At 47.7% G+C, this 23,536-nt stretch overlaps 1 protein-coding gene across 5 annotated transcripts in view; it reads left to right on the forward strand.

The window, feature by feature from the left end:
- Positions 1-969: 969 nt before the first annotated feature.
- Pla2g4c (phospholipase A2 group IVC) overlaps positions 970-23,536 on the forward strand; it is a 39,024-nt gene continuing 16,457 nt past the window's right edge. For 2 of the 5 annotated variants that reach the window (XR_007343003.1, XR_007343004.1), the window contains exons 1-9: positions 974-1,465; positions 2,461-2,655; positions 4,095-4,206; positions 4,408-4,544; positions 15,750-15,942; positions 18,725-18,845; positions 19,876-20,016; positions 21,564-21,617; positions 22,863-22,916. Coding sequence is in view for 3 of the 5 variants with exons in the window: in XM_048790631.1 (XP_048646588.1) it covers positions 2,609-2,655; positions 4,095-4,206; positions 4,408-4,544; positions 15,750-15,942; positions 18,725-18,845; positions 19,876-20,016; positions 21,564-21,617; positions 22,863-22,916 (859 nt within the window). In the remaining 2 variants the exon portion in view is untranslated. Of the gene's footprint in view, positions 1,466-2,460; positions 2,656-4,094; positions 4,207-4,407; positions 4,545-15,749; positions 15,943-18,724; positions 18,846-19,875; positions 20,017-21,563; positions 21,618-22,862; positions 22,917-23,536 lie in introns of all 5 variants that reach the window. The other 3 variants (XM_048790632.1, XM_048790631.1, XM_048790633.1) reach the window with 3 other exon arrangements.

Raw genomic sequence — 23,536 nt, forward strand, 5'->3', positions numbered from 1 at the left:
TTCTGCAGTGCTGGGGTTTATGGTGTATTCCCCTTCGAGTCTCTGTCACTGCCTCAGCAACAGTTTCAAGGAATGCCACTCTTCCCCCCGGCTGTTTCAAGTTCCTCCAAAGTTCTTCTCTCTTCACTTTCAGAGCTCCGGGAAGCATTCCTTGAGTTTGACAAGGACCGAGATGGGTTTATCTCCCATAAGGATTTGGGGAATCTCATGAGGACAATGGGTTACATGCCCACGGAGATGGAATTGACCGAACTGGGCCAGCAAGTCCGCATGAACTGTGAGACCCGGGGGAGGAAGGCAGGGCTGGGCTGGGTGGTGCTCAGGGAGAGACTGGGGAGCAGGGGGAGGGGGAGTCTGTGGGGATACAGGGGGCTACGAGGATTGGGGTGTAGAAAAGAGCAGTCCAGACTGCTCCAGGGAGGCGGCTTTTGAAGTAGTTGGAGGGGCCTTGGGGAGACAGGTCTGGGTGCAAGTCCCAGTTCTATTATTTGTCAATGAAAGTCACTCTGAAAAGTGAAGTTATCTTGGGTCTCAGGTCCCTGGTCTCTGAGTGAAGGCAGGACACTCCTTACCTCATGGTGCCATGGGAAGGAGGGTGGAGGGACAGGCAGGCCAAGTTGTAGTCCCCACAAATTCTGATTAAGTGTGGTTTATCACTGTCACCACTAAAGGTCTATCCGAGGAGTGTGAGGTTGGAGCCATGCTGGATGTCAGCAATGAGCGTGCACTTGCACCTAATGGTGGTGAACTCGGGCACTAGACCACTGAGTCACATCCGCAGCTCTATTTTGTATTTTATTTAGAGACAGAGTCTCACTGAGTGGCTACTGCCTCACTTTTCCTGAGGCTGGCTTTGAACTCGTAATCCTCCTGCCTCAGCCTCCCAAGCCACTGTGATTACAGGCCAGCCTGAGCAACTCAGAGTAACCCTGTCTTAAACAAATAAATAAATCAAAGTGCTGGGGAGGCCCATGGGTTTAATCTCTAGGACAGTGAAACAAATAAAAAATAATATCTATTTTTCAGTGATACTCAGTAAATCTGCGAGAAGAAAAGATTACTGGCAGCAAAACATGAGCAAAAATCTGAGAGAATTCTGAAAAACAAGAGGAATTGGGGTTGTGGATGGGGACATGGAGTTTGCCCTGTAAGAGAGTTAAAATACATAGCAATTGTTTTACAGTACGACACTGTCCTGAGTGCTTAGAGTTCCAAGTGGTTTCAGAATCTATTTTAATTGTAGGTTGGGCTTTTTCAAGTCAGCCTGGAGGCAGTTTCCAAGGGTACACCACACCCAAGTGACCCAGGCAGGTGGCCAAAGATAAAGGCCTTTCTCCTGCCTGATTGGCTGGGCTCTGGCTTCCTCTTGGCTCCTTTAAATGTGGGGTTCAGGCATTTCCCTTGTCCTTGCTTCGCACTTGCTTCACTCTACTGAGCTCAGGATCTGCTGGGCACCCCACAATCTGTAAGTAGCCAAAACTTAAACTTTCCCCTTGTGATTATGTCATGGAAGCCAGCCAGCAAACCCACCCTGAAGGGTGGGTCCCCCTGGGACGAGCTTACAGATAAGTGACGGAAAACTCCGAAGAATTTCATTCTTAAAAGGCACTAGCACAGGAACAGATCAACTGTTAAACAGAATTTCAAAATATTAAGCCAAGTTTTAAACATTCTACATGGCGTATGGGAGCCCTGTCACCCTGCTAGTCCCCAACCATTAGTCCCCAACTCCCCTGGTAATTCCTTCCACACAGTTGATTTTACCCACAGAATTTTGTCTTTTTTTCATCCAGTTCCTGCCATGGAGGAGGAGGGTGTTCAGTGGATAAAAGGACACAGGGAGGCTGGCAGTGACCCATATGGTGACCCACTGCCAAGGTCTCTCACAGCTGGTATCTTAGCAGGACATGCAGGGACATGAGATGTCCTCACAGGGGCCTTTCACACAAAAGGGACTTCAGGATTAGGACAAGGCCAGGACTGATGGGGGGTCAGCCAGCTGACTTTGCAATGCTGGGGTGTGTGGTCTCACCAAGTCGCCCACCCTGCTCACCAGGGAGTGACAGTCTCCTGTACCTCCAGGTAGATGGTGGACAGATGTGGGAGCACAATGACAGTAGACCCGGGATGTGTGTGGGCCGCGCTCCAGGTGGGCAATGGCTACAGAAATGACAGGTGTGCTCAAGACACACCTTGGCCCCTGGCTTAGCTTCATCCTGGGAATGTCCATGTTACTGTAGATGGTTTGAGGAACAGGCCATTAACGGACAAGAACACACTCGGCCCAAAGCCAGGGAGCCCGATGACAGTTCCTCCAAAGAGCTTTCAGCAAATTTGCCAGAGGACTGAGTTACCCTCTCTCCCTCCTGCCACCCACCCCAGGTCTTTGCTGGGTACTGGGATGTTGGTTAGGCAACGAAGCACGCAGGGAGGACAGCTCCAGGATCTGATCTGTTCTAGGGAACCCTCATCTGGAATCGTCCCCCCAGCTAGAGGTCCCTCCAGAACCCAAACCGTCTTCTTCAACCTGTTGCCAAACGGGAAGTGGGCGTGCGGCGGCGATCAAGGAAAACATTTCAAATAAAATAGATAGAGGCCATTACACAAGATGAGCTGCGGGCAGCCCTGCACATCATCCCCACACAATGAAAACAGGTGAGTCACATGCAATTTAATGCTTTGTAACTGTACTGTAAAAAGTAGATGGAAATAGGTGGCGGGTGTTAATTGTTTTGTCTACTTAGTTTTTTATTGCACAAAAATACAGGCGCCATAAAATTGCCCCTTGAAGCCATTTTAAAGTGAATCATCTGGTGACACTGAGAACATACCAATGTGGTCCAACCACCGCCTCCACCTCACTCTGGCCATTTTTGAAGCTGAGTCTGTACCATGGAGTGTCACTCATTGCTCTCCATCCCAACCCTGGCACCTATGGGCGGCTTCCTGTCTCTGGATCTGCCTGTACAGGTGGATCAAGCAGGATCTGGCCCTTGCCTGCGGTGGTGTTTCCAACCTGGGCCACAGGTTCTTCAGGGCTGAGCCATGTCTCCACGTGTGGCTAGAACTCACTATGCTCAGTTGTTGTCACTTGGTAGACTTTTGGGTTGTGTTCCTCTGTCAGTTGTTACAGGAAGTGCTGCTGTGAACGCGGGTACACACTTTTTTCAGGAACGCCTGTTTCCAGGTCTTTTCACTGTGCACCTGGGAATGAAGCTGCTGGACCATGTGGCAATTCTGTTCGACACTGGGGGCTGCTAAGCTGTTTCCACTGTGGCTGCACCTTGCCCTTTCTTTCTTTCTTTGGTACCAGGAATTGAACTCTGGGGCACTCGACCCACATCCCAGTCCTATTTTGTATTTTCTTTAGAGACAGGGTCTCACTGAGTTGCTTAGCGCCTTGCTTTTGCTGACTGGCTTTGAACTTGCAATCTGCCTGCCTCAGCCTCCAGAGCCCCTGGGATTTCAGGGGTGCATCACCATGCCTAGCCATGCTATTAATCTTAATAATCTACTGAAGAATTCCTTTGGTATCCACAAGGGACTGGTTCCAGGACCACCATCAACCCCCCCAAATCCCTGGATGCTCCAATATAGTTTATGAAATATAATTAATAATAATATAATGTAATCATAATACAAAACGGTGTAGTGTTGGTACATAACCTGAGCACACCTTCGCGTGGACAGTAAATCATCCCCAATGACTCCAAAGTCTGATACAATGTAAATGCTGTCACCTTGTATCTTCAGGGAATAATGGCAAGAAAAACGTATATACATCCTCAGTTTCCCCTGTGTCTGACCTGAGGTTGGTGGAATTTGCAGACGTGGAGCCTGCCGATGCTGAGGGCTAATTGAATTTATACTCATTTGATCCAAAATATTGTAATTGTAGCGAGTCATCCCTGAGAGAGCTGCGGTTCTTTGTTCTGCCTGTTCCATGTGCTCTCTGCACCTTTGCTCCATCACCTCCCGGCTGGTGGCTGGTGGCTACCCCCGGCCGCCGTCATGCTGGATAAACTGGATAGTTTTATTCATTTTCTCTCAGGGCGAAGCTTCTCAAGTGTTTTGTTCCTTTTCCTCCCTGTCAGCTCTGGGGTTTTCATCATCCCTGGGCTCCAGGAAGAAGAGAGGGTGGCGGTGCAGAAACGCAGCCACCAGGTGCTGAGGGCTCTACACGGACTGTGCATCCAGGCAGAGCAGGTGAGGACAGGGAGGCTCCGGGCCCACGATGCCCCTGTGCAGGGTTCTGGGGTGCCTCTCAGCCCCGCGGGGCAGGGGCGGAAATAGGAGGACACCCACCTGCACCTCCACAGTGGTGGCAACAGACACAGGTTACCCCTGCCCAAGGGACAGCCTCGTCCCCAGGCGCAGACCCTCTAACTGGCCTTTCCTGATGCCCAGGCTCCAGTCATCGCTGTGCTGTGCTCTGGCGGAGGGCTGCGTGCCCACATCGCCTGCCTCGGGGTCCTGAGCGAGCTGAGGCGACACGGGCTGCTGGATGTCATCACTTACCTCGCGGGTGTCTCAGGGTCCACTTGGTGAGTTGGCTGCACTTCCGATTGGTCAGGAGGGTGAAGAAGGTTTTCCCTTCTGATAACTAAATGTGTGCTGTCTTTTCTTTTTATGTTTTTTTTTTTTAACCCATTAAGTCACAAGTTTTCAGTTTTGTAAAAATTCGATAAATTTTGCCCTGGTGTATTAAAAATAGGTTGGAAATAAAATTTAGATCGTATGTATTATTATTATAATTATACACAATCATTTTTATTATATAATTAGTAGATATGTTGTGTATTATATGCTATACTAAGGTTTTTTTTTTTTTAAATGCCACGAATCTAACCCAGGGGAGCTCAAATACTGAGCCATATCCCCAGCCCTTTTTATTATTTAAAGACAAGATCTCACTGAGTTCCTTAGGGCCTCACTAAGTTGCTGAGGCTGGCTTTGAACTTGAGATCCTCTCACCTCAGCCTCCTGAGTGGCTGGGATTACAGATGTGTGCCATGGCACTCAGCTCTCTTTAAGTTTTTATGCGTGTTTGACATCTGGGAAGCTGGGACTCACTGGGTTAAGTGTCAGATAATAATGATATGTCTGCATGCGGTGCAGTGTGACGCTTTGGCATCTGGGTGCATTGTGTGATTATCCCTCAGGATGCTTAGATCATCCACCTGTCTCCAATATGCATCAATTCTGCTGGTTGAGAACATTTCCAGTCCTCTCTCCTGGCTATTTTGAATGACACGATACAGTCTCACTGCCTGGACCCCCCTGTGTGATGGAACACCAGGACTCACTCCTCTCTGGCAGTAACTCTTTCCTGTTACCAGCCTCTGCCCAGTCCCTGCCTCCCCACCCTCCCACTCTCTGGTGACCACTGTCCTGATGTTTCCTGCGCTCTTCCCCAAGCCTCCATCACCACTGGGTGTCCCACGAATTGCGTGCATTCTGACACTGTCTACCCAGAGTGGCGTGGGATCCCATCAGCAAAAGGGGCTGAGCCCCACAGGACTGGCTCCATGTCACACACCAAGTTCTGCGCCACCAGGACTTCTGAGGGACTGGCTATAAATTCCCATGACCTCCTCCTCGGGTTCCACAATTTCCTAGGACAGCTCCCAGAGCTCAGGAACAACTTTGCTTCCATTTACAAGTTATTGTGAAGCAGAGAACTTACGAACAGCCAGAGGAAGAGGTGCACAGGGCAGGGGCTGGGGGCCGGGGAGCACCATGCCCTCCGAGCACACTCTCTCCTTGCATCTCCATGAGTTCCCCAGCCCAGGAGGTCTCTGAACCCTGTGGTTTAGGGTTTATGGAGGTTTCATCACAGAGACATGATTGATGAAATTATTGCCCATTGGGGATTGAACCCAATATCCAGCCCCTCTTGTCCCCAGCCCTGGAGGTGTGGATCTGGGCTGAAAGTTCCAGGCTTTGGTCTTCCTGGTGACCAGTCCCATCCTGAAGCTGTTAGAAGCCCTGGGCCAAGAGTCATTTCATTAGAACAGAAGGGACAACTTTGTTCTTGTCATCAGGAACTCCCAAGGGCATTAGGGGCTCTGTGCCAGCAATAGGCCACAAACACTGAACTGCTTCCCTGGACCACAGAAGGCCTGGGACAAGCAGTGTGGTAAGTGCCTGTGATGAACCTTCACGTCCATGAGTGGTTTTATGCTTCAGGTGGATGAGACGAATACAGCTGCTCGAGACTCCCCTGCCTTTATGACAGAGCACTGCATTAGGTCTGGGGGACTTGCTCACTCTGGAGGCCCCAGATGGCAGGGATGAAGGGGACTCAGAGCCTGCTCCTATGCCCAGGGCAGACCTTCGTCCACCTGGGCACATTTTCCGTGCAGGAGGTGAAGCTGGACTGGCTGGGGGCTGAGTGAGAGAGGAGGTTAATAATGGATGGCAAGAACCAGCGTGAAGAACAGGGACACAGAGCTCAGGGGCGAGGCTGGTCCTGCCTCTCACACCTAAGAGCCCCAGGTTGCCGCAGTCTGGCTGGGCACAATCAGAAGCCACTTGTCAAAAGAAACTAACTTTATTTTTAGAACCGCACACGCCAAACAAAACCGCCTCTCAGGAAAAACCCTCAGAGCCTCAACTGCCACCACCGGCTTTCCACAAGCCTCTCTCTCCCCCACAAGCTTCTCTCTACCTCCCACAATCCTCCTGCTCTTAAGGCCGATTGGCTGGGTCATGTGGGCGGAGCCAAAAAAGTCCCCCAATGAGCAGCTCCGTGGTCTGAAAGGGCAGGGAAACAGCCCAATGAGCATCACCGCAGAGGAGCCAATCAGCTAGATGTTGCTGGGGCCGAGGAGCCAATCAGCTAGATGTTGCTGGGGCCGCTGTGAGCCAATCATCAGCCGGCAGCTGGAAGTTTGCTGGCAGCTGGAAGTTTGCTGGGGCCCCTTCGGCTGTGGCTCTCAACATCTCCCCCTCTCTGTTTAAACAACAAGCATGTGGCTTAGGGACCGTGCCTGCCTTAGGTTGTCCAATAGTACATATGGTCCTTAGGTTGGTACCATTGCAATTGGATCTTACCCGTCACTGACTACCGGTCCAGTATACAGCCACACCTGTGGAGAGGTCTTTGTACCAGCGGGGGGGTGAGGTTCTTTGCCTCACCTCTGTTGGCCCCCAAATTTTAGCTGGACGATCATGACAAGCAGAAGGGAGGAAGATACACCAAGCCAATTGACGGCTCCTTTTGGAAAAATTGTACCACCGATGACATCATCAGCAAAAATACCCCAACACTACCACAAGTCGCTGCACCAACAGATAGTTCACAATGCATACAGGTGAGCTCACAATGTGTCCAGGCAAGTTCTGCAAGCAGTTCAGTGATGGCTATTGTAGAAGCTGTAGATTGGTTTTATCTTTGACTTCACCAGCACTGGGATGAAGATAGGAATTCTGGCAATAATGGCTAAAGAAAAAATTATGTAACATTACAGAAGGCACTAAAAGAAAACAATTTTCTTAACAATTTACATTATCTTTAAGAGAATTATTAAATATAATGAAAAGGAAAGGTGAAAGTAAACAAACAGATCTGTTAACCTTCTTTTGTGTTCACATATTAAAACAATCTTTAACAGCTGTTTACCCAATTAAATTAAACCATTTAAATCACGTGAATTAAAAAAAAATATTTGGATCCATTTTATCATGAGCGCTCATCATATATGATATATGGACATACATACATTCAAACATATAACACAAAACACAAGTGTGCACACATAATATAATACATACAACACATAACATTATAGTAAAGGCCTTATAACTTTTTACAGGTGAAATCTCCATTGCAATGTTTAAAAACTCTATAGTCAAAAAATAGAACTGATCAGCAAAACATTAACCTAGGTCTGTATGAGCTCAAAAAACAAAATAGAACTTCATGATATGGCAAAGGGCAATAATAAAATAGATATTGAAAAAAGCATCCTGGTTCTGTTGCAGATGTAAGAATAGCCAAACTGGAGTTTTGGATATCAGTTGTTATGGATTTGAGCCAAATCATCTTCTTTTTGGTCTGTAGAAATCGCTTTAGTTAATCTTTCTGGAATCCAAATCGGCTGCTGTTCTCCCTGTGGAAACACATAAACAGACCCCCGACTCCAGACAATCACTGGGTCAGGACCTTGGTTAATCTCTCTGGAATCCAAATCGGCTGCTGTTCTCCCTGTGGAAACACACAAACAGACCCCCGACTCCAGACAATTACTGGGTCAGGACCTTTCCATTGTCCTGTTAGAATATCCTTCCAAAGTACCTTGGGCTTATGTACATTTTTTGGACACATATGCCTTTCCGCAGCACTAAGTCCTGATGAATCCAAATTTAAAAAGTTTAGAGTAAAAAGGGTTATTTTAAGTTTATCTTTGGGGAATATATACCCCTTCCCAATTCCTTCTTTTTGCTTTAATAAGTACATTTTAATAGTTTGATGAGCTCTTTCAACTATGCCTTGTCCCTGTGGATTGTATGGGATTCCTGTTATATGAGTAATGCCAAATGTTGAGCAAAATTGTTTAAAAGAGGTAGAAGTATAACCAGGGGCATTATCTGTTTTTAACTGTTTTGGAACACCCACAGTGGCAAAATTTTGTAAGCAATGAGCTATAACATCTTTAGTTTTTTCTCCGGCATGAAGGGAGCCCATCAAAAATCCAGAAGAAGTATCAACTGTAACATGCAAATATTTTAATTTTCCAAATTCTGGCAAGTGTGTGACGTCCATCTGCCAAATATGGTTAGGTATCAATCCTCTAGGATTGACTCCAAGATTAACTTGTGGTAAAAAGGTCACACAATTTTGACATTGTTTTATTATTTGTCTAGCTTGTTCCTTAGTTATTTTAAAACGCTTTTGTAAAGTATTAGCATTGACATGGAACTTTTTATGAAAATTTATAGCTTCTTCTAGTGTAGAGAAAATATGTATGTCATGTGTAGTTTTATCTGCTAAATCATTGCCCAAACTAAGGGCTCCAGGCAATCCTGTATGTGCCCTGATATGTCCTATAAAGAATGGATCTTTTCTGTCCCAGATTAGACTTTGTATAGTGGAAAGCAAAGAGAAAACAGTAGAAGAAGGGGAAATCCTACCAGCATCTTCAAGAGATACTATAGCATTAACTACATACTGACTATCAGAAAATAAATTAAATACAGAATCTTTAAACATCACAAAAGCTTGTAAAACTGCATTAAGCTCTACCTTTTGAGCTGATTGTTTGGGTACTAAAAATGTAAAAGTTTGATCAGGGGTAACTACTGCTGCTGTACCATTATTTGACCCATCAGTGAATATATTTGGAGCATTCATGATAGGTGTTTTTCTTGTCATTTTTGGAAAAATTACAGGATGCAATGACCAAAAAGACAATAAAGGATTAGATGGTAAGTGGTTATCAAATGAAACATTAGATTTGCACATGATTATTGCCCAAGTATTTAACTCATTAGCTAACTCATCAATTTGATTCATAGTATATGGAGTAATAATTTTATTGGGAGAAATTCCAAACACTCCCTTTGCTGCTTTTATTCCTTTGAGTATTAATTGTCCTACAGCCTCAGGATACCTAGTAAGAATAGTGTTAGGAGAATAAGATAAATGTATCCATAATAATGGACCTTCTTGCCAAAATACTCCTGTAGGAATATTTTTTGTTGGTAGTACAATAAATAATAAAGGCAAACTTATATCAATTCTATCCAAATGCATATTTTCCATATATGTTTCAATGATTTTTAATGCCTTTCTTGCTTCAGGCGTTAACATTCGGGGTGAATTTGGATCTGATGGACCTTTTAGGATATCAAATAAAGGTCCCAACTCTCCTGTTGGTATACCTAAATAAGGCCTTATCCAATTTATGTCTCCTAATAACTTTTGAAAGTCATTAAGTGATTTGAGTTGATCTACTCGTATTTGAATTTTTGGTGGACGGACCATGGTTGAGGATAATAGAACTCCTAAATAATTAATTGGAAAATTTAATTGTACTTTATCTATTGCTATCTCTAGATTATAATTTTTTAATAAGTTTGTAAGTGTGGCATAACATTCTAGCAATGTGTTTTTATCTTTGTGTGCTAATAATACATCATCCATATAGTGAAATATTTGTAGTTCAGGATTTTGATTTCTAAGTGGCTGGATTACTTTGTTAACATAAATTTGACACATAGTTGGGCTGTTAGCCATCCCTTGAGGGAGTACTTTCCATTCATATCTCTGATCAGGACCTTCATGATTCAGTGCAGGGATAGTAAATGCAAAACGTGGACTATCCTCAGGATGAATTGGAATTGAAAAAAAACAATCTTTAATATCTATAACTAAAACATACCAGGTTTTTGGCAAAGCAGACAATTGAGGAATCCCTGATTGAGCAGGTCCCATAATAACCATCTCATTATTAATGGCTCTTAAATCTTGCAATAATCTCCATTTACCAGATTTCTTTTTGATGACAAAAATGGGAGTATTATGGGGAGATACAGAAGGTTGTATATGTCCTTCTGCTAATTGTTGTTTGACCAGGTCATGGGCTGCTTGTATCTTTTCTTTAGTCAGGGGCCACTGAGGAACCCATACTGGTCTTTCTGATTTCCAAGTAATTTTTATTGTCTCAGTGGCCCTTTCTGAAAATCCAACCCATGTCTGTCTGTTCCTTGATCTATTTGTATTGGTGCTGCTATACCTTGTTCTTGTTTTTCTAATCTTTTTCCTTTCCTAAAACCTTGTCTAGTCATAATAGTGGGTGCATTTTGGTTGATGTTATTTGTTAATGTCAAACCTAATTGATCTAGGACATCTCGTCCCCATAAATTTACGGGAAGATGATCCAATACATATGGCTGTATAGTTCCTTCACATCCTTCAGGATCCTTCCAATCTAATACCATTGCACTTCTATGGGGATTAGTCGCCACTCCTAGGCCTCGAAGCGTTTGAGTGGCTTGTTGTAATGGCCAATGTTTTGGCCATTCTTGACGAGAGATGATGCTAAGGTCTGCACCTGTATCCAGTAGCCCATTAAATTCATGTCCTTGAATATTTAGTTTTAGCATGGGGCGAGAATCTAAATTTAAAGAAAGCATAGCCCAATCTACACCTGTGGAGCCTAATCCCTTGGAACCTCTTTCTACAGTACGACTGGAAAATTTATCATGTAGGCTGGGTATTATTAGTAACTGTGCTATTCTATCTCCTGGTGAAATTACTGATATACCCTTTGGAGAACTGGCTATAATTTTTATTTCACCTTCATAATCGGGATCAATTACCCCAGGACTTATCATAAGTCCTTTTAGAGTAGAAGAGCTGCGTCCCAATAATAAGCCTACTGTTCCTTTGGGAAGAGGTCCTTTCACCCCTGTGGGAATGATTTGAACTCCCATCTCTGGAGTTAGTACTGCTCTGGCGGAGGCGCAGATGTCCAACCCTGCGCTCCCTCTGGTTTGTCTGATGAGGGATCTGATGGACAATGTGTCCTGGGCACTACCCTGATGGGGTTGCTGGGTTCCTCCAGTGCTCCGTATATTTGTGGTTTTGGGCCCCGGAGCATTGGGCCCCCCTGTCCATTTTTTGGCAATGGAGCCCGATGCCTTTCTCCACGATATCGTGGATAAACACCTGGTCCTTGTTCGTTTTTTGATAATGGAGTACCCTCTATGGTGGTTTGAGAACGGCATTCATTAGCCCAATGTCTCCCTCTACGGCATCGTGGGCAAATACCTGGTATTCTACTCCTTTGATACCTAGTTTTGTTAAACCCTCCTCCAATGGGGCAATTCCTTTTAAAATGTCCTGTTTGTTCACAATTGTAGCATGTTCTTGGCCTGGCATCTAAAGCCTGTTTTACTGCAGCTGCCACAATTTGCCCTTGTTCATTAATGTCTCTGGCATCTAAAGCCTGTTTTACTGCAGCTGCCACGACTTGCTCTTGTTCATTAATGTCTCTACATAATTTAATATATGTGTTTAAATCTTCATGTTTCCATGGTCTAATGATATCTCTGCACCAACGATTCGCTTGCTCATAAGCCAGGTGTTTTAGTAATGGCATTGCTTGTTCTGTATTCCCAAAAACTCTGGTAGCTGTTTGAATAAGCCTATCTACAAATTCAGCATAAGGTTCATTAGCTCCTTGTATTACCTTAGATAATTGACCTTGTAAACCTCCATGTCCTTGTAAAGTCTTCCATGCCTTAATTGCATCTGCAGCAATTTGTGCGTATACACCAGGATCATATGCAATTTGTTGCTGCTGATCCTCATAAGGTCCCTTTCCTAACAACATATCTAGATTTCTCTGAGGATAACCAGCTGCTGCATTTCGCCTAGCCGTCTCCTTGCAAAATTCCTCATTGGCAACCTTCCATAACAGGTATTGTCCTCCATTTAGCACAGCTTTACACATATTAGCCCAATCTGCTGGCGTCATGTTCAAGTTGTTAATGGATTCGACCATGCTTACAGTGAAGGGTGCTTGAGGACCATAGGTTGTTACAGCCTCTTTTAGCTGCTTCACTGTTTTGAAATTTAAAACTTGGTAAAATCGCTGCCCTCCTGCCTCAAATACAGGGCATGTTAATATTTGAGATCTTGTCTCAGGATCCCAACTATCAACTGCGGGGGTTGGGGACCTCCCAGCATATGGAGGTGGCCTTGTTAGTTGGACACTTACGTCCTCTGGTGATAGAAAGGTGTTAGTAGCAGTCTCCTGTTGTAACTTTCCCCCTGATGGCTTTTTCTGTTTTACACTTTCTTTCTCTGTCTGACTAGCTTGAGAGGCCTTCTCTTTTACTTGAATCTTTTCCTCTGTCTGACTAACTTGAGAGACCTTCTCTTTTACTTGAATCATTATGTCTTCTTCTTCCTCTACCATTGTCTGAACTGAAGGCTTTGGACTAAGCAAACAAGATATGAACGTCCACAATGGCAATGTGCCAACTGGCAGAGTCCCTGGGCTTTTCTTTTCTATTCTTTTTAAATCTTCACCATGATGGTTCCATTGTGATATATTTAACAACTCCTCCTTAAAAAGCCATGGGCTACATTTTTGTATTGTATCAACGTATGCCCTGATTGTTCTTGATTTTACTGAGATGCCTCCTTCCTCTAACAATTTACTTAACACTCTTTCAGTTTGTTTTTTACTAATTTCTGATCCCGTATTTCTACTATAATACAACCCAACAAGATAACGCCTAACAAAACTGAAACAGAGTGAAACAAAATTGGAACAACACAAAATCATTATAATAGCCTCCTGAAATGTCCATCCGTCCTTTCTCCCTATCTGTTCCTCAGATGTGAGCGGTTTTTCTTCCATCTTACACATCTCCAGGGACAGGCAACTTAAAACAAAAGTGAAACAAAATAACAAAAGAAGAATCTTAAAATGGCTACCCATCCTCTTGCCCTGCCCTCAGGGGCGAGCAGTTCACTTACCCTCAGTCGCTCCCCGTGCGAGCCACCAAATGCCGCAGTCTGGCTGGGCACAATCAGGAGCCACTTGTCAAAAGAAACTAACTTTATTTTTAGAACCACACACGCCAAACAAAACAGCCTCTCAGGAAAAACCCTCAGAGCCTCAACTGCCACCACCGGCTTTCCACAAGCCTCTCTCTCCCACACAAGCTTCTCTCCACCTCCCACAATCCTCCTGCTCTTGAGGCCGATTGGCTGGGTCACGTGGGCGGAGCCAAAAAAGTCCCCCAATGAGCAGCTCCGTGGTCTGAAAGGGCAGGGAAACAGCCCAATGAGCATCACCGCAGAGGAGCCAATCAGCTAGATGTTGCTGGGGCCGCTGTGAGCCAATCATCAGCCGGCAGCTGGAAGTTTGCTGGGGCCCCTTTGGCTGTGGCTCTCAACACCTGGTTCCCAGCCACAGGGCAGAGGGCTTAGCCGAACTGCCCTGTGGCTACCCCCAGGTAGCGCTGCTGCCCCAGGAGAGGCAACATCTCCTTCAGGGTGCAGGTGCTGCAGCCTGTGGGTGGGAGGAAGCCTTAAATTCCTGGAGCTGTCCTTTGTGAGCTGTTATGCGCCCCATGTCACCTCCTTGGGCCTTGGTTTCCACAAATGTCAGAGAGGTTAACAGGCTTGAGGGCTGTTGTAAACAAGGTGACAATGGTAAGCAATGCATCCCATAGAAACACAGCCTAAGCTGCACCTTTTATTTAAATTTTCAAGCCGGGTGCAGTGGTGCCAAGCCTATAGTCCCAGTACTAGTGAGGCTGAAGTAGGAGGATCACTTAGAGTCCAGGAGTTGGAGACCAGATTGGGCAACCCAGGGAGACCCTGTTTCAAAAAATAGTATTAAGCTGGGCATGGTAGCACACATCTGTGACACAGCGACTCTGGAGGCTGAGGCAAGAGGTTTGCAAGTTCGAGGCCAGCCTCAGCAACTTCATGAGGCCCTCTCTCAAAATAAATATGAAAAGGACTTGGGATGTGGCTCAGTGGTAAAGGGTTCCTGGATTCAATTCCCAGGACAATAAATTAATTAATAACAATAAAATTTTCTAGTAGCGTTGTTTGAAAGAGCTGTAACAAACTGTAACAGTGTGTCTTCTTTTTAACCCAACACTTCTGAGACCTTAGTGGTCTGGCACGAGGTCAGTACAAATGCTAGTAAGCAGATTTTTCTTTCCTCTCTCAGACTCTCTTTGAGAGTCGTGCACAGTTCACACTCAGCACTTTCCAGTGCGGAAGCTCGAGCCCTGTTGGAAGTGACCGTGAATGTGCAGCTGAGAAGCAGTGTTCCAGACCCACCTCTTTCCAAAGGTGCTTCCGCTTCCCAGGAACCAAGGGGAATTTAAATTGGAAAAATTAATTCAACTTGGGGCTGGGGTTGTGGCTCAGTGACAGAGTGCTTGCCTGGCACATGTGATATACTGGGCTCAATCCTCAGCATCACATAAAAATAGATTAAAAAAAGGCATCATGTCCATCTATAACTAATATGTATATTAAAAATTTTTTAAAAAGCTAATTAAAATTAAGTACAATTGAGAATCCAATTCTTAAGTCACAGTTGTCATATTTCAAGGGCTCAAGAGCTGCGTGTGGCTGTGCTGAGCACGTTGGACAGGGCCAGGTTGGGCAGCACTCAGGAAGTAGAATACGAACAGCAAAACTATTTATTGACTGAACAAATGGATGTCAAGTCTCCTTACTAGGAATGGTCAGGTGTTCCTCCTTGGAAAAGTCTACCTATCTGGGCTGGTTCTCAGCATGATGCTCTCAGGCACGCTACAGAAGATAATGGGAAGGTGGTCGACTATATGGAAACAATCCAGTTCTACTTCACATTACCTGTGTGATCTTGCAGAAGTTGCTTAATCTCTCTGTGCCTCCGTGTCTTCCTCTGTGAATTGAAGATAATCTTATTACTTTTTGTTGGTTTGTTATAAATATCTACAGATAACACCTGTGACAGTCGCCTATCAACTCTTGATAAATGTTAGTCTGAAAAACGCTATTTGGCTCTCATCAATCGCTTCTGTCTTGCTCTCATTTTCCTGTCTATAAAATGGAACTATCACCCCAGAGGCTGTTTGAAGTCTCCCTTGAGCTTTATGTTCTGCAGTCTTACTTACGTCTCCCAGGAAGGGAGGCCTGCGGGGCTGATGAAGGCCCTCCCAGCCCTCTTGGTCCACAGTCAGGCCCTCCACACAGCCTAGCCTGCTTCCTCTATCCCCAGGGCAATGTCTTCATTTTATGCCAAGGACGGGAACTTGGAAGACATCGAGGCCGAACTGAAACGTCGATTTGACCAGAGGGAGTGGGACAGGCACAGTAGCCTGCAGGAAGCCGTCTGGTCAGCGAAGACGTTGAAGAATTACTCTCTGACTGACTTTTGGGCCTACTTGGTCGTCTCCAAACAAACCCGAGAAGTAAGTCACCCCCAGAGGAGGACCTGGGGCTTCAGGGGTAGGACTAGGGAAGATCTTGGCCAACATGTCCCTTTACACCTTTTAAGGCTTTCAGCCTCCAGATCTGGGTGCCTAGCTCTTGCCTCAAGGCTGAAAGATATTGCTCTGGTTGCAGGTAGCAGAATCAGACTCTGATTCATTTATGCCAAGAATAAAGTAACCTGCTCTCTAGGAAAGATCCCAGGGTGTCTGAGGGCAGCAGGGACCCAAGTTGACTTTCTCTCCTTTGTCCCTGGCTGAGTGCGGGCAGATTGATTTTTCAGCTTCTCCATGAGCTTAGTAGAACATGTTTTCCCAGCCCCACAGCAGCCGGGTGTTCACCTCCAGAGCCTCCAACCCCGGGACTGAGCCCCTTGTTGCCTGAAGACACCACCCGGTCATCTGGAGTCAGGGCAGATGCTACCTAGGGTCCAAATGTCCATGGTGCCACGGCGACCTCCATGTGGGGTGCAGTTCTCAGAGCAGGAGTGTTAGGGTGACCATGGGGTGGGAGCCCAAAATGAGGTGGTCCTCCAATGGACTCCTGTTTTTACCTGTTGGGTTGGGCTAACACTGTCCCCTTCTTAGACATTGGAGCAAGGGATAGAGAAAGCCTGCACTATGGGATGGTGGCTGAAAAGACTTGTGGGAATAGGATTCTTGCCAGAGTGTCACCTGGGGGACAGGTGTGCCTGAGCAATGACAGAGGGGACCTGTAATAGAGTGAGAATGGAGTCGGGATCTCTCTCTCTCTCTGTCTCTCTGTCTCTCTCTCTCATAGTTTAATCTGCTGCTTTTAAGCTTCACTGAGATGTAATTGATATACACAGTATTCGGACCTGCATGCGTGTTTAACGTGTACATCTAGATGAGTTTGGACAATTGTATGCACTGTGACGCCATTGTCACAATTCAAGGTACAAACGTATCCGTCTCCTCCTAAGACCTCTGTGCTCCGAGGTGCTGGTGTCAGAGGTGCAGGTCAGGGCTCGTCATGGGCCGGTCCCTGGGATTGCACCTGCTGAAATGAGCCAGGTACAGGAGGATCCAGGCCGCATGGCTCCACTTCCGGGAGGCCTCGGGGACAGTCAAACTGTCATCGGCATGTTGGAAATATCAGGGGTCCTGCAACCCCGGAAGTCAATAAGGAACATTCGGGGGCTCATCAGCTCTGTCAGCAGGGCAAGATTTTTTTTCCATGTGCAGAAGGACGCACAGCAATTAAGACCAAAGCAGGCGCACAGAGCAGGCTGTCTGCTGGGCTTTGTCCCTGAGGCAAGGGCACCGGCTTGTTGCCCCTAGGGTGGGGCTGACAGCAAACTTTGGCTCCAACAGCTATTAGGAGAGAGGGCACTTGACCACTAGGCATTAGCATCCGTTGAAATGACCATTGGGTTATTTAAACAAATATATCTTTAGTTGTCCCCACCTCCTTTTGTCCCTTGTGGTAGGAAAGTCCCCCTGGGTGGAGCGCCTTTTGGCACATATACCTTTAGCTCTGAGGGCCAGGTGGCCCCTTCCTTCTCACCACCTGTCTGTCAAGATGCTGTGCATTTTGACCTTCTGTTGTTACCTTCTTGTAACTTTCCACTCTGCTCTCCCCTCCAGCTGCCTCTCCTACATCCAAAGTCATTTTACATTTAAAGTTAAATACTGTATTTTGAAAGTGGACCATGGAGATTTTCTATTTCTCATAAACCAAGGCTGGAACAGTGGCTGCAGGACCTGGGGCAGAGGGGAGGCAGAAATGGGAGCCTGTTGCTCAAAGGATATAAAGTTTCAGTTATGTGAGGCGAGTCAGCCCTGGAGATCCACTGTACAGCGTAGGATCTGCCATTAACAGAACGGCACTGTACCCTCTGAACTCTGTTACAAGCCTGGTGTGGTGGCAGAAACCTGTAATCACAGTGATTCTGGAGGCTGAGGCAGAAGGATGGCAAGTTCAAGGCCAGCCTCAGCAACTCAACAACCGTGTCTCAAAATAACAATATAAAAAGGATTGCAGATGTGCTCGGTGGTGAAGCAGCCCTGGGTTCAATTCCCAGATACTCCCCTCCAAAATAATATGTTATGAGGCAGACTGTTCCTCCCCCAGTGTGAGCGTTTGAGAAGTTGTGGACACAGGCCCTGTCACCCCTGTCCATGGCTGTTGCCCTCGCAGGTGTATGCAATGTGGGAACTGTGTGGAGGCCCCTTCAGGGATCCCACATGGGGCAAATCCTTGCTCCCACCTGGTTGCACTCCTGCTGTTCCCAAGGGATTTCCCAACTAAATGTGTGCTTTCAATTCCTGGCCACGCGTGTTGCTGGAACCCCACAAGGACAGACACAGGAAGCCTTGCGTTTGCCCCGCTGATCTTCATCTTGTAAGATGGTTAAACACCCAGGCTTTGCGGTCAGACGGTGGGTGTGGAGACCAAGCAGGGCAGTCCACCCCCAGCATTGGACCTCGTGACCACACCAAGCCACCTGCACAAGGTTCAGGGGCAGGGCCAAGGCACACAGGTCAGGCTGCAGTTGATCCTCCCGGGGGCACCCAGGAAAGAGGTGCAGAAAAGATGACGCTTGTGTTTAGAGTCATCCACCGAACGAACAACTGTTGTACACTGAGAGTCGTTTGTTGAAATGGGTTTCCAAAGATGAAAGGGGAGAACGGACATTCCAGCCCAGAGTGACTGTGCAGGGAGGTCCCCATAATGGGAGGAGCCGTGAGGCCAGCCAGGCACCCTCTGCCCTCCAGTCAACCTCGGTACTTTTCCTCCAAGCTGCAGGGCTCTCATTTGTCCAGCATGAAGACGCTTGTGGACGAGGGGACGATGCCCTACCCAATATTTGCAGCCATTGACAATGACCTCCACTCTGCCTGGCAGAAGGAAAAAAACCAGAGTAAGCCAAACATCGGAGGGAGGGGGAGGTTGGGGGTCCGAAGGCACAGGGTGAAATGCCAGGAAGCGCCTCGGACCTTCCCTCTGGGGAGCCCCGGGGGAGCAAGGGCTCCTCGGAGGGCAGCCAGGACCGGGCGCTCAGGGAGAGGGGGGTCCTAGAAGCCACTTGAGGGCACACGCTGGCTGGCTGTAGATCAGACAGTCCTAACAGGGGCACTGGAGGGCCCGAGCAGGGGGTGGCTCTTGCCTTTCACACCGCGTCTTCCTCCTGGGACCAGGTGCTATGGCTTTCCAGAAGTTCCAATTTAGACCCTGAGATGGAGACCTCCTGACCCAGCTCCCTGAGCAGAACATGCCTCTGTCCACGCAGCAAACACGCCTGATTTCTCCCACCCGGGCGGGGTTCCCGTGCGGGACATCTCCTGGCCTCTCCAGGCTCAGTGGTCCCCAGGGCCGCTGCTCAGTCTCTCTCCTCCCAATGTGGAGCCTGTGTTGTTTCCCCACCAAGGGGTGGAGCCCGTCCTTCCAGAAGGCCCTCCAGCCCAGTCCTTCCCAAGACATCAAAACTGCCTCTCCTCCCCAGAGTCCACGGCCCTCCTCACCACATCCTGGACAGGGTCTCACATCACCTCCTTCCCTGGCTGCCTAGTGGAAGTTTCCAGAACAAAAATCTGATGGTGTGGTTTCCCTCCATGGAGTATCCCAGTGACTCCCTGGCATGCGCAGAGAGCCCTCTGTGTCCCAGCGTCTAGACGTCCCTGCGCTCCAGCTCCGACAGCTGGGACTTGCAGCTGGATGATGGGAGTGGGGGCTTGGGAAGGACTGGCAGCAGGATGTCGTGGGCATAGGAAGCTGCCTCCAGCAGAATAAGGACTCAAAGCTCTGGGGGTGGGATCCCCACCGAGTCTCTGAGGCCACGCAGTCTGGAGACTGTGTCCTGGTTGACAGTCTGTGTTTCAGAGATTTTTTTCCCCTGAGCACCTACTGTGTTTGGCTGTGTGCTGACTGCTCACCCTGTGCTTCCTCCCCAGAGACCTGGTTTGAGTTCACCCCTCACCACGCTGGCTACCCTGCGCTCAGGGCCTATGTGGCCGCCACCCACTTTGGAAGCCAATTCAAGGGGGGCAGAATGGTCAGACAAGAGCCCGAGCGAGACCTGACCTTCCTGAGAGGTCAGTACCAGGGTCCGACAGGGATAAGCAGATTATAAAGTGGAGGGGAGATGGGAGTGTCCCTCCTGAGGGTTGAGCTCTGCCCAGCGCCTGTGTTCCTGGAAGGAAAAGAAAGGACTCGGGGGCTTCAGGAATGCGCATTCTTACTTCTGGGTCATCTGTGCCTCTCTGAGGCCTCCTTGATGAGACAGCAGATGACCCAGGAGAGGTGGTTTCATGGCAGGGCTCACATAAGCAGCCTGCTGTGTGTGCAAGAAACCCCTGGCCCTTGACGTTCTGAGACTGGCTTATTTCATTTAGCACGATCTTCTCCACTTGCATTTATTTACCAGCAAATGGTACTATTTTTCTCTATGGCTGAGTAAAACTCTCGTGTGTGTGTGTGTGTGTCACATTTTCTTTATCCACTTGTCTGTGAGTGGACGGCTGGGCTGGTTCCATAACTTGATTATTGTGGATTATGCTGTTATGAACTTGATGTGCCGATATCACTAGAGTACTCTGGTTTTAGCCCTTTTGGATGGATACTGAGGAGTGGGAGGGCTGATCACGGGGTGGTTTCATTCCTAGTCTTTTGAGGAATCTGTACCCTCCTTCCAGTGCAGTTGTACTAATTTGCAGTCTCACTAGCGATTAATGTGTGGACCGTTTCCCCCACATCCTGACAGCATCTATTCTTATTTGTATTTTATTGGTTGGTCCTGGGGATTAAACCCAGGTGCTTTACCACTGAGCCACATCCCAGCCCTTTTTATTTTTTATTTGAGACAAGGTTTCTCCAAGTTACTGAGGCTGGCTTTGAACTTGCGATCTTCCTGCCTCAGCGTCCGGAGCCACAGGGATTACAGGTGTGCACCACCCTATCCAATTTATTACCTGTCTTCTCGATGAGTGCCACTCCTACTAGAGCAAGTTAAAAATCTCAATGTAGTTTTGTTTGCATTTCCTGATTGACAGGGACGTTGAACCATACATTTGTTGATCATTTGTATTTCTTCTTTTGAGAAAAGTCTGTTTAATTCTTTTGTCCATCTGTGGATTGAGTTTTTGGGTTTTTCTTTTTGTGTAGAGTTTTTTGAGTTCTTGTTTTTAAAAAATTATTTATTTTTTAGTTGTAGTTGGACACAATATCTTTATTTTACTTTTATGTGGTGCTGAGAATCGAACCCAGGGCCTTGCACGTGTTAGATGAGCGCTCTACCACTGAGCAACAGCCACAGCCCATTTTTTGAGTTCTTTATTTTTCCTGGAGATTAATGCTGTCTCTGCTCTATCTGATGCAGGTGGCAAAGATCTCTCCCATTCTGTGAGCTCTATTCGCACTCTCAATCATTTCCTTTGCTTTGCAGCAAATTTTTAATTTGATGCTGTTCTGGTATTTGATTCTTGGTTGTAGGTCTTGAGCGTTAGGTGTCCGGTTGAGGAGGTTGGTGTCTGCACTGGTGGGTAGGGTGCTGATCCTGTGCTTCCTTCTAGCAGATGCAAGGTTTGTGCTCTAGTTCCCGGGTCTCTGAGCAACTGTGACTTGACTTCTGTCGTCTCTGTAGGTTTATGGGGAAGTGCTCTAGCCAGCCTTGAAGAAATCAGGAAATTTATTTGGGGTGAGTATTTGGAGAACAGAAGGGTCAAAGCTTCAAGGTATTTTATACAAGGATTTTCACCATACTTTTCCTACACATGGAAGATGAAAGACCTGTGTGTCATTGTCCCCGAAACTGTCTTTCTTGAAATTATTGCCATCTCCTCAGCCTTTATCAGGGGCAGCCAGGGTGATGAGAGTGGCTGAGAGTGCAGGCTGCCTTGGAAGAATTGTTTTCCCAGTTTACACGTGCTGTGTGACCTCTAGAAAGTTACTCAATCTCTCTGTGCCTCAGTTTCTGCATCCATAACATGGGGTGGTAATAGGAGCAGTCATGAGGATTCAGTGAGTTTACCCTGCTCAAGCAGTGGGGACAGGGCCAGGTGGATAAAAGCACTGGGAACACCTGCTCTGTCACACAGTCCTTATGATGTTCCTGAGAAGTGGATGCTATAGTCACTGCATTTTGCTGATATCCACGGAGTCACAGGCCAGTGACTTTCCTTGAGTCATTGGCCAGTGAGCATGGATGCAGGGTCCATGGTGGTTCAGATCCAGGTCTGTGCCTGGATCCACGTCCTTGCTGTGTCTCGTGTGCTCTGGTGACCCAGGAAAGCTGCTTAAGCTGTGACCCAACGTCTCCCTCCTTGAAGTGGAGACCACAGCAATTCCCAGTCTCCTACAGAAGGTGTGAGGTTTAAATGCCTGATGTGTCTAAGATGCCCAGACCAGAGCCGGACACGTAGCTGGACATGGTGGTCCCGTTGGTTGTCTATGGAAGTATCATTCCTGTTGTTAAGAACTCACATCTGAGCCACTGGCCCTTCCCCAAACACCTACTTTTGGTGTCTCCTGTGTGCCAAGCACTGTTCTAGGTGTCCTGCTTGGATGTTCCTTGACGTCTGTGTTCACCACATGTTAGTTAAAGTTGAACGGAGCTGCTGTCCCCTCCAACGGCCCAGCGTTGGCCATGGCTGGGGGATGGCTCTGAGTTCCGCACATCTGGAGGGAGTGCTAGGCTTGCTCCCTGGAAACAGGAGAGTCCTCCGGTTTGGTGTTTGCCAATTTCCGTGGTGTAAATTGGGGATGTCAAGGCAGCGTCTGAGCTCACTGAGGGCGGAGTGGAAGGCAGCTCTGAAGAGCCGCAGCAGGGCCTCGCTGGTGGCAGGCGCTGGCAGGAAGGCCTTCCCGGGAGGCAATCTACACGCGTCTTGGGAGCACTGCGCAGCGCAGCTGGTGACCCTCTCCTGCCTCTGCTCTCTCGCAGACCAGCTGTCCAGCCTGAGAGAAAAGTTCTCACTGATGTACCATCCCATGGAAGGTAAGTACCCCCCTTGTTGTGAGTCCCTGGGGACGCTGGGCATGGGACCCAGCCGCTGACCTCAGGCTTGACCAGTGCTGATCCTTCAGTGCTCGCTGTCCCCCAGGAACCAGCTCCCCGCCAGCTGTGCAGTTGGGGATGGCTGTGTGTCTGTCTCTAGAGTTCATGGGCCGGGAACGGGATCCTCAGTGCAATGGTGTTGGGAGGTGGGGCCCTAAGAAGTCCTTAGGTCACGAGGACTGTGCCTTCACAGGCTGCTTAATGTCACTCTCCCAGGAGTGGCCTCGCCAGTGGGCCTGCTCTTCCCCTCTCCCTCCTGCTGTCTGCCTCCCACCATGGGATGGAGCAGCTCATGGGGTGCCGGCTTCTGGGCCTCCAGAACGCGGGAGATGAGTTCCTGCTCTTTGTAGATGACCCAGCCTGTGGCATTCTGTGAGAGCCGCACAAGACGGGTGACCACCAAAATCAAGAGGCATGTGGTCTAAGTGATGTGCTAAGGCCACAAGCCAGGAGGGGCAGAATCAGAGTGCAGGCCAACACCCTGGAGCGCCAGCACCATGGGCACTGTCCAGTGGGCTCTGGGTGTGTCGAAGGCAGCAAGTGGGATCAGTCCGAGGTGA

Source organism: Marmota marmota, unplaced genomic scaffold (genome assembly GCF_001458135.2).
Source record: "Marmota marmota marmota unplaced genomic scaffold, marMar, whole genome shotgun sequence".
Taxonomy (NCBI): domain Eukaryota; kingdom Metazoa; phylum Chordata; class Mammalia; order Rodentia; family Sciuridae; genus Marmota; species Marmota marmota.